The sequence below is a fragment of the Asterias rubens genome, chromosome 12 (assembly GCF_902459465.1).
Source record: "Asterias rubens chromosome 12, eAstRub1.3, whole genome shotgun sequence".
In the NCBI taxonomy this organism is placed as follows: domain Eukaryota; kingdom Metazoa; phylum Echinodermata; class Asteroidea; order Forcipulatida; family Asteriidae; genus Asterias; species Asterias rubens.
This window is the reverse complement of record NC_047073.1, coordinates 13,671,100-13,685,375: the sequence shown is the minus strand read 5'-3', so window position 1 is coordinate 13,685,375 and position 14,276 is coordinate 13,671,100. Positions and strand designations below refer to the sequence as shown.

The following is a 14,276-nucleotide window of genomic DNA, read 5'->3' as shown; positions in this document are numbered from 1 at the left end:
TGTTGCGGTATTATACCCTCAGCTAACACATAGGATTTGAACTTCCTCTACAGACATCTGCTCTAGCAATGCAAGTGTTGTGGGTTCGAATCCCACCCAAGTGATTTTCCCTGTGGATTTTTTCCCCACAGAACTCAGGAAAAGTACAGAGTATACAGTGCTTTTAAGCATACATCAGTGTAACAGTATAAACAAATTATATTTATGAGACTATAGTTTTCAAACATAGCCGTCTAAAAAGGGTGTTTGAGGTGTTAGCTTTTGAAAACTCAGTATAACTGTTGTAAATGCATGGCCTGCTGGGCTATTTGTTTGTATTTGTTAATTTTTGTGCGTTGTATCTTGTGCTATTTTTGTATGGTTACTTTTTGACGTATAAGCCATTATACACTTTCGGAACAGAAAAAAAAAAGTTCACAGATTTACAAATAACTTGCAGGGTTTACAGAAGGTAATGGTGAAAGACTTCTCTTGAAATATTATTCCATGAAATGCTTTACTGTTGGAGAAAACATTAAAGTCACCTGGAAATATAATTTTTTCTCTTTCAAACATAAGAGTATATGCTTACGAACAATAAAACAATTTTTTTAGTAATTGTTTGTCACGATTTATATGTTTAAAAAATATATAAAGTTGTTTGGGGGGGCTGACTCCGCCTACCCCTTTTGTGACGTCAATCGAGGCAGACTTTGCCTGCAATGCGTATAGTAAACACACGTGCAAAGTACATGTACGTCCAAGTCGTGAGTTGGTACATTTCAAAAAGTGTTTTTCTGCGTTCAGCAGCAATACACCCGGTCGGCATTGCCGGAAAAAAACAATTTTTTTTTGGTATGAAACGTAAAAACTCACGATTTGGTCCGTACATGTACTTTGCAATTGTGTTTACGTATTACAGGCAAAGTCTGCCTCGATTGACGTCACGAACAGCGCTCTCTCGGGTCGGGGTCTACTCTTAAATTTGTAAATAACATAAGAACTGATTTTTTAAAACCTTAGTTAACTGTTTATTCACATTCCACTCATCAAAACACATATATTAGTGACAAAAGCTTTATTTTGAAAAAATACCACTTCCAGGTGACTTTAAAACAATTATCAATTCTCGATGTCGAGAATTACAGATTTATTTTAAACACATGTCATGATATGGCGAAACGTGCGAAAAGTGCGAATACAAGGATGGGTTTTCCCGTTATTTTCTCCCGACTCCGATGACCAATTGAGCCTAAATTTTCACAGGTTTGTTATTTGATATAGAAGTTGTGATACACGAAGTGTGGGCCTTGGACAACTGTTTACCGAAAGTGTCCAATGGCTTTAATACTTGTGCGTGCAATGTATTTTCTTCTTATTGGAGATAATTCAATTTGTCTTACATGTATGTCTTCTTATGTCTTATTAAATCTAACGCTGCTTTAGCGAGCTTGTTCACCATTGTTGCAGTCTTTTTAGTGTAATCAACAAGTCAAATGACAACTTTATAACTCATGGAAATACTGTTAACACAATACATACGATGTAGTTCATGATTTGCCCGTTTGGGTTCATCGGTGGATCCCATTCCAAGGTAATTGACATATCAGTTTGATCCGTCGACCGAAGATTCTCGACTGGACCAGGAACTGTGGGTACAATCAGGATCATCAAATCAAACGAGGAATTTAAATTGTTGAAAATAACCCTTTAAGCAAAAAAGTTTAAACTATTGGATTAGTCGATATTTACATTATATAAAATTTGGATGCATATGAGTTTTGTTTGCAGAATATAATGAAGACATGAAATTTGGACTATTCTATTTCAAGATGGGGAAGCCTCCAGAAAAGGAAAAAAACCTCGCTGAGTGATCTACGACAACGCAAGGCGACATGTACTCAACATTTGTTTTATATGACCCACAAATAGACCCCCTGTAATTTTGAATTGTTTTTCACAATCTACACAAAATAGAAACGGAAACTCTGAAAATTCTGAAAATAAATTTGTGGACCGGTCAACAATGTGGACACCAGCATTTGACCCCCAGGACACGACCTTTCCTCATTTGGACGATCAGGCGGGAAACAATTATTTTGGAAAAGAGGCTGAAAAATGTGTGCAAGCTAATATCAGCTTTAACCTAATTTTTATTTTCTGAAAAAACAAAACGAAAAAGAAAACCAACAACTTTTGTGTTTGTGTATTGATTTTGCCTGTTTATTGCTAATTCAATTTTTTGTTAACTCTGTAAAAACTTTGCCAATTTGAATGTTGTCGACCTTTTGGTTGTTTTTTATTCAGATTAAATAAACCATCTATAAGAACAATAATAATAAATTGATCGCATGGGTCCACAACTTAATAGTAGGCGTTATCCAAAGCTTGATACTTTACGAAGGCAATTGCAACGACGGCGATTGCCTCCGTGCCCCCTTGTCATTGCCTTGGTGCGCTTGAAATGCTCCAGAAGAAACTAAAGGCTGTCTCATAGGGTGCCCTCTACCAAGAAGAAAATGACATGGTGTCTTTGCCCTTATAAAAAACGAGTTATGTAGGCCTGTGTTACCAATATTAAACTTTGGAGCGTAGATGGACAACACTTGATGCGTGTTCCACCAGTCAAACTACAATGTTTTGTTTGTGTGGTATATTCAATAGTTTTGTCAAACAGCTCCTGTTCACCATACTTTGTAGTTCCAAGAACACGTCACATCACTTTTGCCGATAGAGCCTTCTCGGTGTATGGACCCAAACTCTGGAATAAACTTCCCAATCACATCAAGGACACAACATCCTTCAATACATTCAAGACACTTCTGAAAGCCCACTTGTTTCAGGAGGCCTACCATCAATGACTTGTTATTTCTTCTGTGCCTCAGCGCCTTTGAGCACATTTTGGATGTAGGCGCTATACAAATTACGTCTGATTGATTGATTGATTGATTTGAGAGATTTATAAAAGTTATAATTCCAAGAATTCTTACCACCAATTTCTGTTGTATATGTGACAGCAACACTCCAAACACCGCTACCAGCAGACGTCGTAGCTCGCACCTTTATAGGTTTGAAGATAGTATTAGATAGTATTATACAATACCGTGGTCACTTAAATTCACACAGTTTGATGATGAACCTATAATTGCATTATAAGACAAATAATTGACAAAGTTGGCACATATAAGAAGTAGACATTCACTGTACAAACGTATGTGAATGTCTATTTGTATGGAGAGCAGAAAAAAGAAAAGCAGGCACAGGTTGTATACGAGTGAATGACCAAAGTCAAATATTAAAATATAAACATTCACTGTACAAAAAAACATCAACACCCAATGTCCAATATTGAAATATAAGCAGTCACCGTACAAACAAATGACAATGCACAATGTCCAATATCAAAATATAAGCAGTCACTCTACAAACAAACATCAATGCCCAATGTCCAATATCAAAATATAAGCAGTCACTCTACAAACAAACATCAATGCCCAATGTCCAATATCAAAGTATAAGCAGTCACTCTACAAACAAACATCAATGCCCAATGTCCAATATCAAAATATAAGCAGTCACTCTACAAACAAACATCAATGCCCAGTGTCCAATATCAAAATATAAGCAGTCGCCCCCCCAAAAAAAAAATTCAATGCCTAATGTCCTATATCAAAATATCAAAATATAAAGCAGTCACTCTACAAACGCATATCAATATCAATGCCCAATATCAAAATATAAGCAGTCACTCTACAAACAAACATCAATGCCTATCCAGTATCAATTCACTTCAAGCAGTCACTCTACAAACAAACTTCAATGCATAATGTCCTATATCAAAATATCAAAATATAAAGCATTCACTGTACAAACAAACATCAATGCCCAATGTCCAATATCGAAATTATGAGCATTCACTGCACAAACAAACATCAATGCCCAATATCTCAAATAGGCAGTCACTCTACAAACAAACTTCAATGCCTAATGTCCAATATCGAAATTAAGCAGTCACTCTACAAACAAACATCAATGCCTATCCAGTATCAATTCAATTCAAGCAGTCACTCTACGAACAAACATCAATGCCTATCCAGTATCAATTCAATTCAAGCAGTCACTCTACAAACAAACTTCAATGTCTTATGTCCTATATAAAAATATAAAAATATAAAGCATTCACTGTGCAAACAAATTTCAAAGCCCAAATGTCCAATATTAAAATTAAACAGTCACTTTACAAACAAATATCAATGCCTATCCAGTATCAATTCAATTCAAGCAGTCACTCTACAAACAAACATCAATGCCTATCCAGTATCAATTCAATTCAAAATTAAAATTTAAGACTGAGCGCCTGACAGCAGCCACTCAAATCAGCTCTGTGTTTGTTTGCTAATTTCTTAGTAAATTGCTCAATTTGTGTTTTTATTCTTATACAACTGGATTTGTTACTACACCTGGAATCTACAGGACTTTTTCTGTGTATCCTGGAGTCATCTGAATTGTGAAAATAGTGTTTTTCTGTTGGAAATTTTCACTGTCTCAGCTGAGAATTCTGGTGTATAAAGCTTACAAACACTTAGGTGGCTGCATCCTGTGCAGTCATCCACCTAGTCCATGGACATTGTTCGCCCATCTGGGGACAATGGAGGTAAGTATCCTTTTCATTCTTTCTCTGCTTGCTAGACCATTGTACTGTACTGACTCATCTGTGGTCAGCTTTGTTCCATCAGCATCAATTGTGTCTGGTGCTTGCATCCTGCCAAAGACACATCTAGGCCTCATCCACCATCGAAGATATCTGAAATGCCCTGTTTCTTACTATGACAACTCCCCAGCCACTTTTCATTTGGAAATTGTGATTTTTGGTGACATTGCTGTAAATCCCGGCCCTGAAGGTGTAAATAACTCAAACTCAGCAGAAGCTAGTCCAAACTCTGCAAATTCCTACTCACGGAACAAGCTTCTAAGTCTCCGCTATGCCCCATCCACACGTGCTACAACTCTGCTGCCTTCCTGTATATTATCATTACAGAACCTTGGCCTTTTTGTTAATCCCAGCACTGTTTACCGACCTACACATCGTGGTAAAAAAGCTGGTCGCCGTAGAACTGTTCATAAACCCCCTGTACCCGAAGTTACACTCCCTTCTGTTCCAGTACCAGTGACTACAGCCAAATCTCAACTCAGCCTTTGTGTTCTAAACACACAGTCCATCTGTAACAAGTATGACGATTTTGCTGATTTTGTTCTGCAAAAAGATCTGGACCTTGTTGCCGTTTCAGAAACATGGCTGAGACCAGACGACAACTTAACATGTCGTCAATGTACGCCTGCTGGCTACTACTTTCATCACATCCCAAGACCTCACAAGACTGGTGGAGGAGTTGCAATACTGTACAGATCTACTTTATCTGTCTCTGTGAAAAGTAATGACGTCCAGTACACAACTTTTGAATCTCTTCATGCTGAAGTTTCCGGAAACTCTAAATCTGTTCGACTTGTCATTGTATACAGACCTGAAAGGGATTCAAACGGCCAACATGTGACTTTCTCAAGTTTTCTAAGGGAGTTTGAGAATTTGATTTTGGAATATCTGCTTCATCCATCGGAAATCATTATCACCGGCGACTTTAACATTCATGTTGATGACGTCCACAACACCAATGCAAACCAGTTTAAGTATCTACTTCAAGCTTTTGGTCTTACCCAGCATATCAAGGAGCCAACTCATCGTCTCGGTCATTGCTTGGATCTTGTCATAACTCGTGAAATCTCCCCACTAATTGCCTCAAACTTTATTATTCTACCTGGATTATCTGACCATTATGCAGTCATGTGTAACTTGAGTCTGTGCAAGCCCAAAGTCCCAACCGTCACTATAAAGAGCCGACAATGGAAACATGTGAATCCTCCCGAAGTGTTCCACGACATAGGCACTCATTTAGCAAATCTAGAAGTTGATCATGACTGCTTGGATTCCTATGTCAGCCAATATGAGAGTACAGTCAGTGACATCTTGGATAAATACGCACCTTGGAAAACGAGATCAGTCAAGGTCCGAACTGAAGTCTCCTGGTTCAATGATGATATTCGTACAGCGAGAAAGATCTGTCGTCAACTGGAGCGGAAGTGGCGGAAAAATGGCAAATTGGCAACACAACGACAAGAATATCGCAACCAATGTAAAGTAGTTAGGAATTTGATCAACCAGGCAAAGATCATCCATTATTCATCTCAAGTACAAGAATCCTCAGGAGATCAAAAGAAGCTCTTCAAGATAATTGGTAAGTTGTTGCTCAAACCCAAAACCCCTGTCCTTCCATCCACCTACAATAACCAGGACTTAGCAAACGAGTTCCAGAAATTCTTTGTCACCAAGATTTCAGACATCCGCTCATCATTTTCATCAGTCCCTTACAACGTGCCGCAGACATTGCCACATCTTCAACCAGAGTGTAGACTATCTGTGTTTGAGCCTGCCACTGTTGCTGAGATTCAAAGGGTTATTATGAAATCTCCTTCAAAATCCTGTGAGCTGGATCCAGTATCAACATCCATGATAAAGCAAAACATTGATATATTTGTACCCTACATCACTAAGCTTGTAAACGAATCTCTCAGTTCTGGTTGTTTCCCCGATAGCCTCAAAGTTTCCTACATCAGGCCGCTCATCAAGAAACCAAACCTGGACAAGGAGATATTTAAAAACTACAGACCGGTTGCAAACTTAAAATATCTTGGAAAAGTCATCGAACGAGTAGTGTCATCACGTATTTCTGATCACATTCATACTTTCAACCTGTCCGACGTGTTCCAGTCAGCATACAAGCCTTTCCATGGGACCGAGGCTGCACTAGTCCGTGTGAGCAACGATATTCTCTCTTCTATGGACAATGGTAACCTTACAGCACTAGTCCTGCTAGACCTGAGTGCTGCTTTTGACACTGTTGATCATAACATCCTTCTCTCTCGGCTCCAGAATCACCTTGGCATAGAGGACACAGCCCTAGCATGGTGCAAATCGTATCTCCACAATAGAACTCAGCATGTATGTATTGGCACTGCGATATCCGACCCTGTTGTTTTGAACTACTCTGTGCCACAGGGGTCGGTACTCGGCCCGCAGTGGTTTACGCTGTACACTTTACCGATTCGTGACATCATCCTCAAATTTAATCTGAATTACCATGTGTACGCAGACGACACTCAGCTATACATCACGTTTAAATCTTCTCAAGAAAACGCCAATGCATCTATTGCAAGACTTGAGAAATGCATCCAAGAGATTCGACGTTGAACACAACAAAACTTCCTGAAGTTAAATGATGATAAGACAGAGTTCCTTTTATTTGGGTCACGTCAACAGTTAACTAAGGTTTCAGTGCCATACATCTCCATCGGTGATGCTCGGATAGCTCCCTCGCTAAAAGCTCGGAACTTGGGGGTTATTTTTGATTCATCGATGACACTTCAGCCACACATCAACAATATTGTTCGTTTATCATCATATCACATCAGGAATATAGGTAAGATTCGCAAGTACTTGGATAAAAGTGCCACTGAAAAGGTCATTCACGCATTTGTTACTTCTCGTCTTGACAACGGCAATGCTCTTCTATACAGTCTACCTAACAACCAGATTTCCCGACTTCAACGGCTCCAAAATACTGCTGCCCGCATTGTGACACTGTCTAGAAAATCCTGTTCTATCACCCCCATTCTGAAACAACTACACTGGCTCCCTATCTCTCAACGAATCATCTTCAAGCTGATGCTCATTGTCCACAAAGCTCTAAATGGCAAGGCTCCCCACTATATTTCTGAACTGCTTCAAGTTTACACTCCATCAAGGAATCTTCGATCAAGTTCCATGCTTCTCCTCATTGAACCCAAGTCTCGACACTCATGGGGTGACAGGTCTTTTTTCTTCAGCCGCGCCACGCATCTGGAACTCTCTACCACTTAATCTTCGATCTTGTGTTTGTACCGCAAAATTCAAGTCTCTTCTCAAAACTTATCTTATGTCACAGGTTTTCAATGACTAATTTTGTTGTGTCTGTTTTTCTTTGTGTTTTGTTTTTGTTTTTGTTTTGGTTTTACTGCGCCTTGAACACCCAGCAGGGTGGATATGTGCGCATTACAAGTCTTATTATTATTTATTATTATTATTATTATTGTCACTCTACAAACAAACATCGATGCCCAATGTCCAATATCAAAATTATGAGCATGCACTGCACAAACATCAATGCCCAACATCTCAAATTTGCAGTCACTCTACAAACAAACTTCAATGCCTAATGTCCAATATCGAAATTAAGCAGTCACTCTACAAACAAACACCAATGCTCAATGTCCAATGTCAAACTGACTTCTCTGTCATCACCTCACACGCCTTTTTAACAACTGAATTGCAATAGAATGCAGCTTTTTATGCGCCCTTTGACTGTGCCAGCAATATTTTTTATCCAGGTTTTTTTTTTTTTCCGCAACTTTCAGAACAATTTATTTTATACATTGTAAATATTTGTCTCTCCTTAATCAATTATTTCTTAAATAATGTGAAATAGTGTGATTTTTTCTTATTTTTTTAATCTCTGTATATTTTCCTGTAATTCGACCTCCGGACGCCATGGGAATTTGTTTTTTAAAATAATAAACCAATTATGAATGAATGAATGAATGAATTCCATCTAACAGTTTTGCGAAATTATCACTATTGTAACAAAGTAATAAATACACAGACTGACCTTGATGGAGTAATTGACATTTGTCAAAAGGCCCTCTATGCGATAGCTCAATGACGTCACACCAATGTCCGTCTCCTCGGTTGCTGATGTTTCTACTTCCATGGATGGCCAGTAAGAGATATCATAGTTGAGTATGATTCCATGTGGAGGATCTGGTTCTTTCCACTCCACAGTTATCGAACTCTCATCAGCGCTCTTGACGTTGAAGTCCATCGGTGCAGGAGGAACTACAAAACATTACAGTTGCTGAATTAGTTTGTATAGGTTTGTAGGTTTGGGTTGAAGCTCTGGAAGTTCCATCACACTTATTGAGGTCCCGAGTTAATTGACTGCAGGATGGTGACATCATAAACGTAGAGCGACAACATCTTGAGATGATGTCATCCTAAAGTAAGATGTTGTCTTCCCAATATAGTTTACCTTTAAGGATCTCAACATCATGCTAGTAAGATGCTGACTTCTGGAGATAAGTTATTTCGAGATGACAACATCCTGTACATTGATGTTGACTTCCCAAGAACCCATATTAGGATTGTGACATCCTGAACATAGGCTTCCGTCTTCCTCAGACCTCGAATGATTTAAAAAAAACAAAACGTCATCCTACTTTCAAAATGTCGGCATCCTGAGCAAATATTATCAGGATGTTGTCATCTTACATTTATGTTGTCTGTATTCTGCGATAATTATCTCAGATTGCACTTCCAGAGCTCCGTACTTTGGCATACCGACATGACCAAAACCCAAAACAAAATATTAAAATATTAATAATAATAACCGTATTTATTACGCACCTTTGGCCAAAGGATGCAAAGCGTCAGGTATTTTTACTGCAAGGTGAGTGGGACGAAGTTTGAGTTATGAGACCTAATTCTTAGCAACATGTAATGGTTTACAAGATGCTGTGGCGCAATGCTGCCAAACCAGCCAGGAACATCGGGGCAAACCCCTTCTCTTTTCGATAAGTGCACTGGGTTCTTTTACATACGTTTACACAACACATGGGACCAACGGCTTTACTCCCCATCCAAAGGGCGAAGAAATGGTTAAGTGTCTTGCTTAAGGACACAAGTTGGGGATTCGAATTAACCCACACTCTGCTAATCAGAAACATTTCCACGACACTTCCACAATATATAGCAATTTACATAAAAAAATTATTTAAAAACAAAAGCATTGACTGTTTTTATTCGCGTTGTTTCTGTGTTGTTCTTAACATTTATTTCAGCTTGCCCATTGGGGATGTGGGGTCCGATGTGCTTGAGTGCATGTCATCAATGCTACAATGGAGGTATATGTGATGATCGGACAGGAACCTGTATCTGTGCTCCGCGTTCCATCCGAAAAGTACCATTTCATGCTGGCAGCGTGCAATGGTACTTTTCGGATGGAACGAAAAAGCACGGTGAGTGACTCAGCGTGCAATGGTACTTTTATTTGCTATCACGTAACGGACAATCCTCCAATCAAATGGCAAGGATCTGTTGGGTGTTATATAATAAATAGTAAGGCCCTCATCCTCCTCTTTTTTGAAAAATCCGGACGATCAACTGGTATTTTTTTTATATTTGGCCTTAGGCATGGTTAAGAAGGAGTTACGTACCTCCTTCTGGCGTTCTTGTATTAAGACTGCTGCTAAACGGTCCAGTACCCATATTGGTGCTGGCTGCAACCTGGAAGCTGTAATCAGTGTATGGTATTAAACCACTGATCGTCACCGCTGTGTTTGAGGTAATGGTCGGGCCTTCTTCATTGTCAGCTCCTACTTGAGTCAGCTTATATGAGTACCCAGTGATGATACCACCTCGACCTCCACATGGTGGCTCACTCCAAGAGAAACTCAGACTAGTCTCTGAAATACTCAGTACACGTACATCAGTTGGAGCTGCAGTCGGTTCTATAGTAAACAATGTATTGCAATAAGTCAGTATAATGAAGTGTGTCATTATTTGGGTTGTTTGTTTTTTAAAGACCAATACTCTCACAAAAGCCCTGTTCAAATTAGACTTAATTTGGGTAAACTAACCGAGCAAATGGGTAACTAACCCATTTTAAGTCCCATGCGAACAACCCAGAAAATGTCCTCCCAGGTAACATACCCGACCCAAATGGGTAGTTTAACAGACCCATGAGTGCCCGGTTAGATTGAATAGGTTAGTTTAACCGAGCCTAAATCTCCAATGCGAACGCGATCAGGGTAAAAGCCGTCCCGATAAAAAGCCAGATCCAGTCCCCCGGTCTACCTGCCGCGCCACGTGATTGTGTGATAACACATTAATTACACGGACGGAAGCTCGGTTGCACTCATTGCATTGTCGCTGTCAAGCACCCCAGTCAAAGGTCACTGCGATAGTGCCCTCTTATGTTTGTCTTAAAGGATTTTGGGTACTTTAAACTTACACCGTTTGAAGAATGATAGTAGAAAGCGTACCTCAAAATAATAGTGGTGTAGTTTTTAAGAAATGAGTAAAACAATATCATGAAAATACATTTTTTAATGCTAAAATCATTTTCGTCTCATGATCACCGTCAGACGAAAATTATTTTCATGATATTGTTTTGCTCATTTCTCAAAAACTACAGCAACTCAGCAAGTAATATTATCTTCAAACTGTGTAAGTTTAGTGTAAATCTGTGGAAATTGTGTTTTTTGTCCTACAAAAAGTACCTAGACCCTTTAAGTTAGTCGGTATGTGTTTTACCGATCGTGTCAGTTAGTTTACCCATGTCATTAATCCAAGTGGGGACGCTGGTAAGTTCCCCCTTTTGGAATGTTAACCACTGTCTCGGTAAAACATTGGTCCAATGCAAACACGGCTTTAGTGTACCCAACCTGATCCATGCATAAAATAACAAAGCTGTGAAAACTTGAGCTCAATTGGTCTTCAAATTCCCAAGAAAATAATGAAAGAAAAAAACACCATTATTGCCCAAAATGTGTGTGATGCTTCCAGATGCCTGAAAAAGGCTCGAGTCTTTCTCAGATTCAAATATTTTAGTAAGAAATTACCTCTTTCTCAAAAACGACGTTACTTCAGAGGAAGTCGTTTCTATCAACAGCTAATAATAATAATATAATAATATTGAAGTCTTATATAGCGCACGTATCTACCAACGAGGTACTCAAGGCGCTTAGTATATACATTTTTGTACAGAAAGAGAGGTTATTGAAAATTATGAATTCTCCGTTGACCGTGACCAAATAAGTGTTAATGCTAATATATCTTTTGAGAAATCACCGATTGTGTTCAGTGCCTTTAAAGCGGTGCTCTTGTGGTGACATATTACCTGACATATCAGTGGTAACTTCCACCGTTTCTTCTCGTCCATACGAAGAGCTGCCAACTACTTGTACTTGAACTCTTATGACGTAAGTAGAGTAAGCATGAAGACCCGATATAGAAACTGATGTTGATGTGCAGGGGCAATCTGGCGGGGAGGTGTACACTGATGATGGTGTTATTTCATACGATTCACAGTTGTCTAAGGTTTTCAGTACGTAGTCCACTTTGTAGTCAATAGCTCCACATATTGGATCCCATGCAACAAGAATCTGCGATGGACTCGCAGCCGTCACAGATAGGGCGACAGGGTCTGGGTCTAGGCAGGTGAGGAAAAAAGTGTACAAATATTAATGGCTCGTTGAAAAAACGTTTCAGCGTCTCTAACATGTCTAAGGCATGTCGTGGCCGAGGGGTTAAATAGTAGTTTGAGAGGCTAATCATCCTTACTTGCAGCTGAGAGTTATAAAGAACGCATGCAGCTACTATGTGTTTGAGCTGCTGACAAGCAATGGACTCAAGCGTGTCATGGCCGAGCGGTTAAGAGCACCGGATTCAAGCTCTGGTGTTTGATCACCAGGGTGTGGGTTCAAATCCCGGTCGTGACACTTGCTACGTAAAATTGGGGAGGTAGTGCTTTCTGCTCTACCGGCCAGGCTTCAGGCTGATGACACCCAAGCCTACACATCCGTATGGACTGTAAAAGGGGTTACCCTGTTTCAGCCCTAGGAGTAGGTGGCAACGGCCTCTGGAAAAAACAAACAATTGTTGTGGCCTTCAGGCCTTGTGTGTCTGGCGACTTGCATAAAAAAAAAAAAAAAAAAAAAAAAAAATAATAATAATAATAATAATAATAATAATAATAAAAGCACTGGTGTTTCTGATCAGCAAAGGGTTCAAGTCCTGGTTGTGGCAATTGTGTCCCTGAGCAAGATACTGAACCACAATCGCTTTGTCTTTCAGATTGGACATTAAGGTCCCTTGCACTAAGACTGGTAGTGCATGTTAAAGAACCCAGATTGTTTTTCATGGAACAGTAGGAGTTAACTCCGGTGTTTCTGGTTCACTTTGCAAGCATCCTTGTTACAGGTTTCACCAGGCTTGCAAGCTACAATGATTAAGTTCCCTTATGAAGTATTATTTGTTTCATGATCAGAAATTAATAATAATAAGAATAATAAAGGTTTTAAATAGACAGAGCTTCATTTAACAAAGCAAATTAAAAAATACTAGTTATTATATTGATCCATATTACACAATGCCGACTGCACCTTTCGAACAATGCACGTTCACAATTTTGCGAGTCAATTCCTTCGTGTACATTTTGACTGCCAAAATGGCCGACAGAAAAGACCCATGTAAAATAGCTGCGCATTGTTCACTGAGTCAATGAATTCCATTTACCTGCGACATCCAGAGTAATTGCAGATGCTGAGGACTCGGGACCGATTATGTTGCTCTGATATATAGGTGCGATGTAAACCGTGTACGTAGAAAATGGCTCGAGACTGGACAAATACTGAGACGTTTGCCCGCTGGAGGGGTCGGAAACTGATGTCTTTACTGGAGATGTAATCTCACCACATTGACCTCTGTTGGTCAATTCATACGTCAGTGAGTACCTTGAAACACACGGATCATGCTCCCATGTAATCGTCAAACTTTGAGGACCATGTGAAATGACTCCAAGACCAAGCACTGGGTTCTCATCTGTGGGGGAGCAAATCAAAATAAGCTATCGAAAACGACAAGAGCAAGATTGTGGAATGGTAAATTTAAATGGAGTGATAACATCTTGGTTGATTTATTAATAGACCCTTAGAGTATAGACCCTTTGGCGTGGTGGCTTTTAAGCGCACTGTACTCAAGCTCTGTATAAAAACAAATCTTTTTAATTATTTATTATCCAAACGAAGATATTATGAAATTTTTGTTTTTACCATTTTAAAAGGAAAATCAAACTGTGTGATCAGGTTTAGAGACACTGGACACCTTTGGTAATTGTCAAAGACCAGTCTTGGCACTTGGTATATCTCAACATGTGCACAAAATAACAAACCTGTGAAAATTTGAACTCAATTGATCGTCGAAGTTGCAAGATAATAATGAAAGAAAAAACACCCTTGTCACACCGAAGTTGTGTGCTTTCATCAGATGCTTTATTTCGGGCCCTCAAAATCTAATACTGAGGTCTTGAAATCAAAAATGTGGAAGTTACTTCTTTCTCGAAAACTACGTTACTTCAGAGGGAGTCGCTTCT

The 14,276-nt window shown here is 39.2% G+C and overlaps 1 protein-coding gene across 2 annotated transcripts in view; it reads right to left on the bottom strand.

The window, feature by feature from the left end:
- LOC117297859 (receptor-type tyrosine-protein phosphatase T-like) overlaps positions 1-14,276 on the bottom strand; it is a 51,659-nt gene that overhangs the window by 23,030 nt on the left and 14,353 nt on the right. For both annotated transcript variants that reach the window (XM_033781023.1, XM_033781024.1), the window contains exons 14-19: positions 13,421-13,726; positions 12,024-12,335; positions 10,339-10,632; positions 8,736-8,962; positions 2,970-3,039; positions 1,522-1,628 (exon numbers count right to left, since the gene is read on the bottom strand). In XM_033781023.1, the coding sequence (XP_033636914.1) occupies positions 1,522-1,628; positions 2,970-3,039; positions 8,736-8,962; positions 10,339-10,632; positions 12,024-12,335; positions 13,421-13,726 (1,316 nt within the window). The remainder of the gene's footprint in view (positions 1-1,521; positions 1,629-2,969; positions 3,040-8,735; positions 8,963-10,338; positions 10,633-12,023; positions 12,336-13,420; positions 13,727-14,276) is intronic.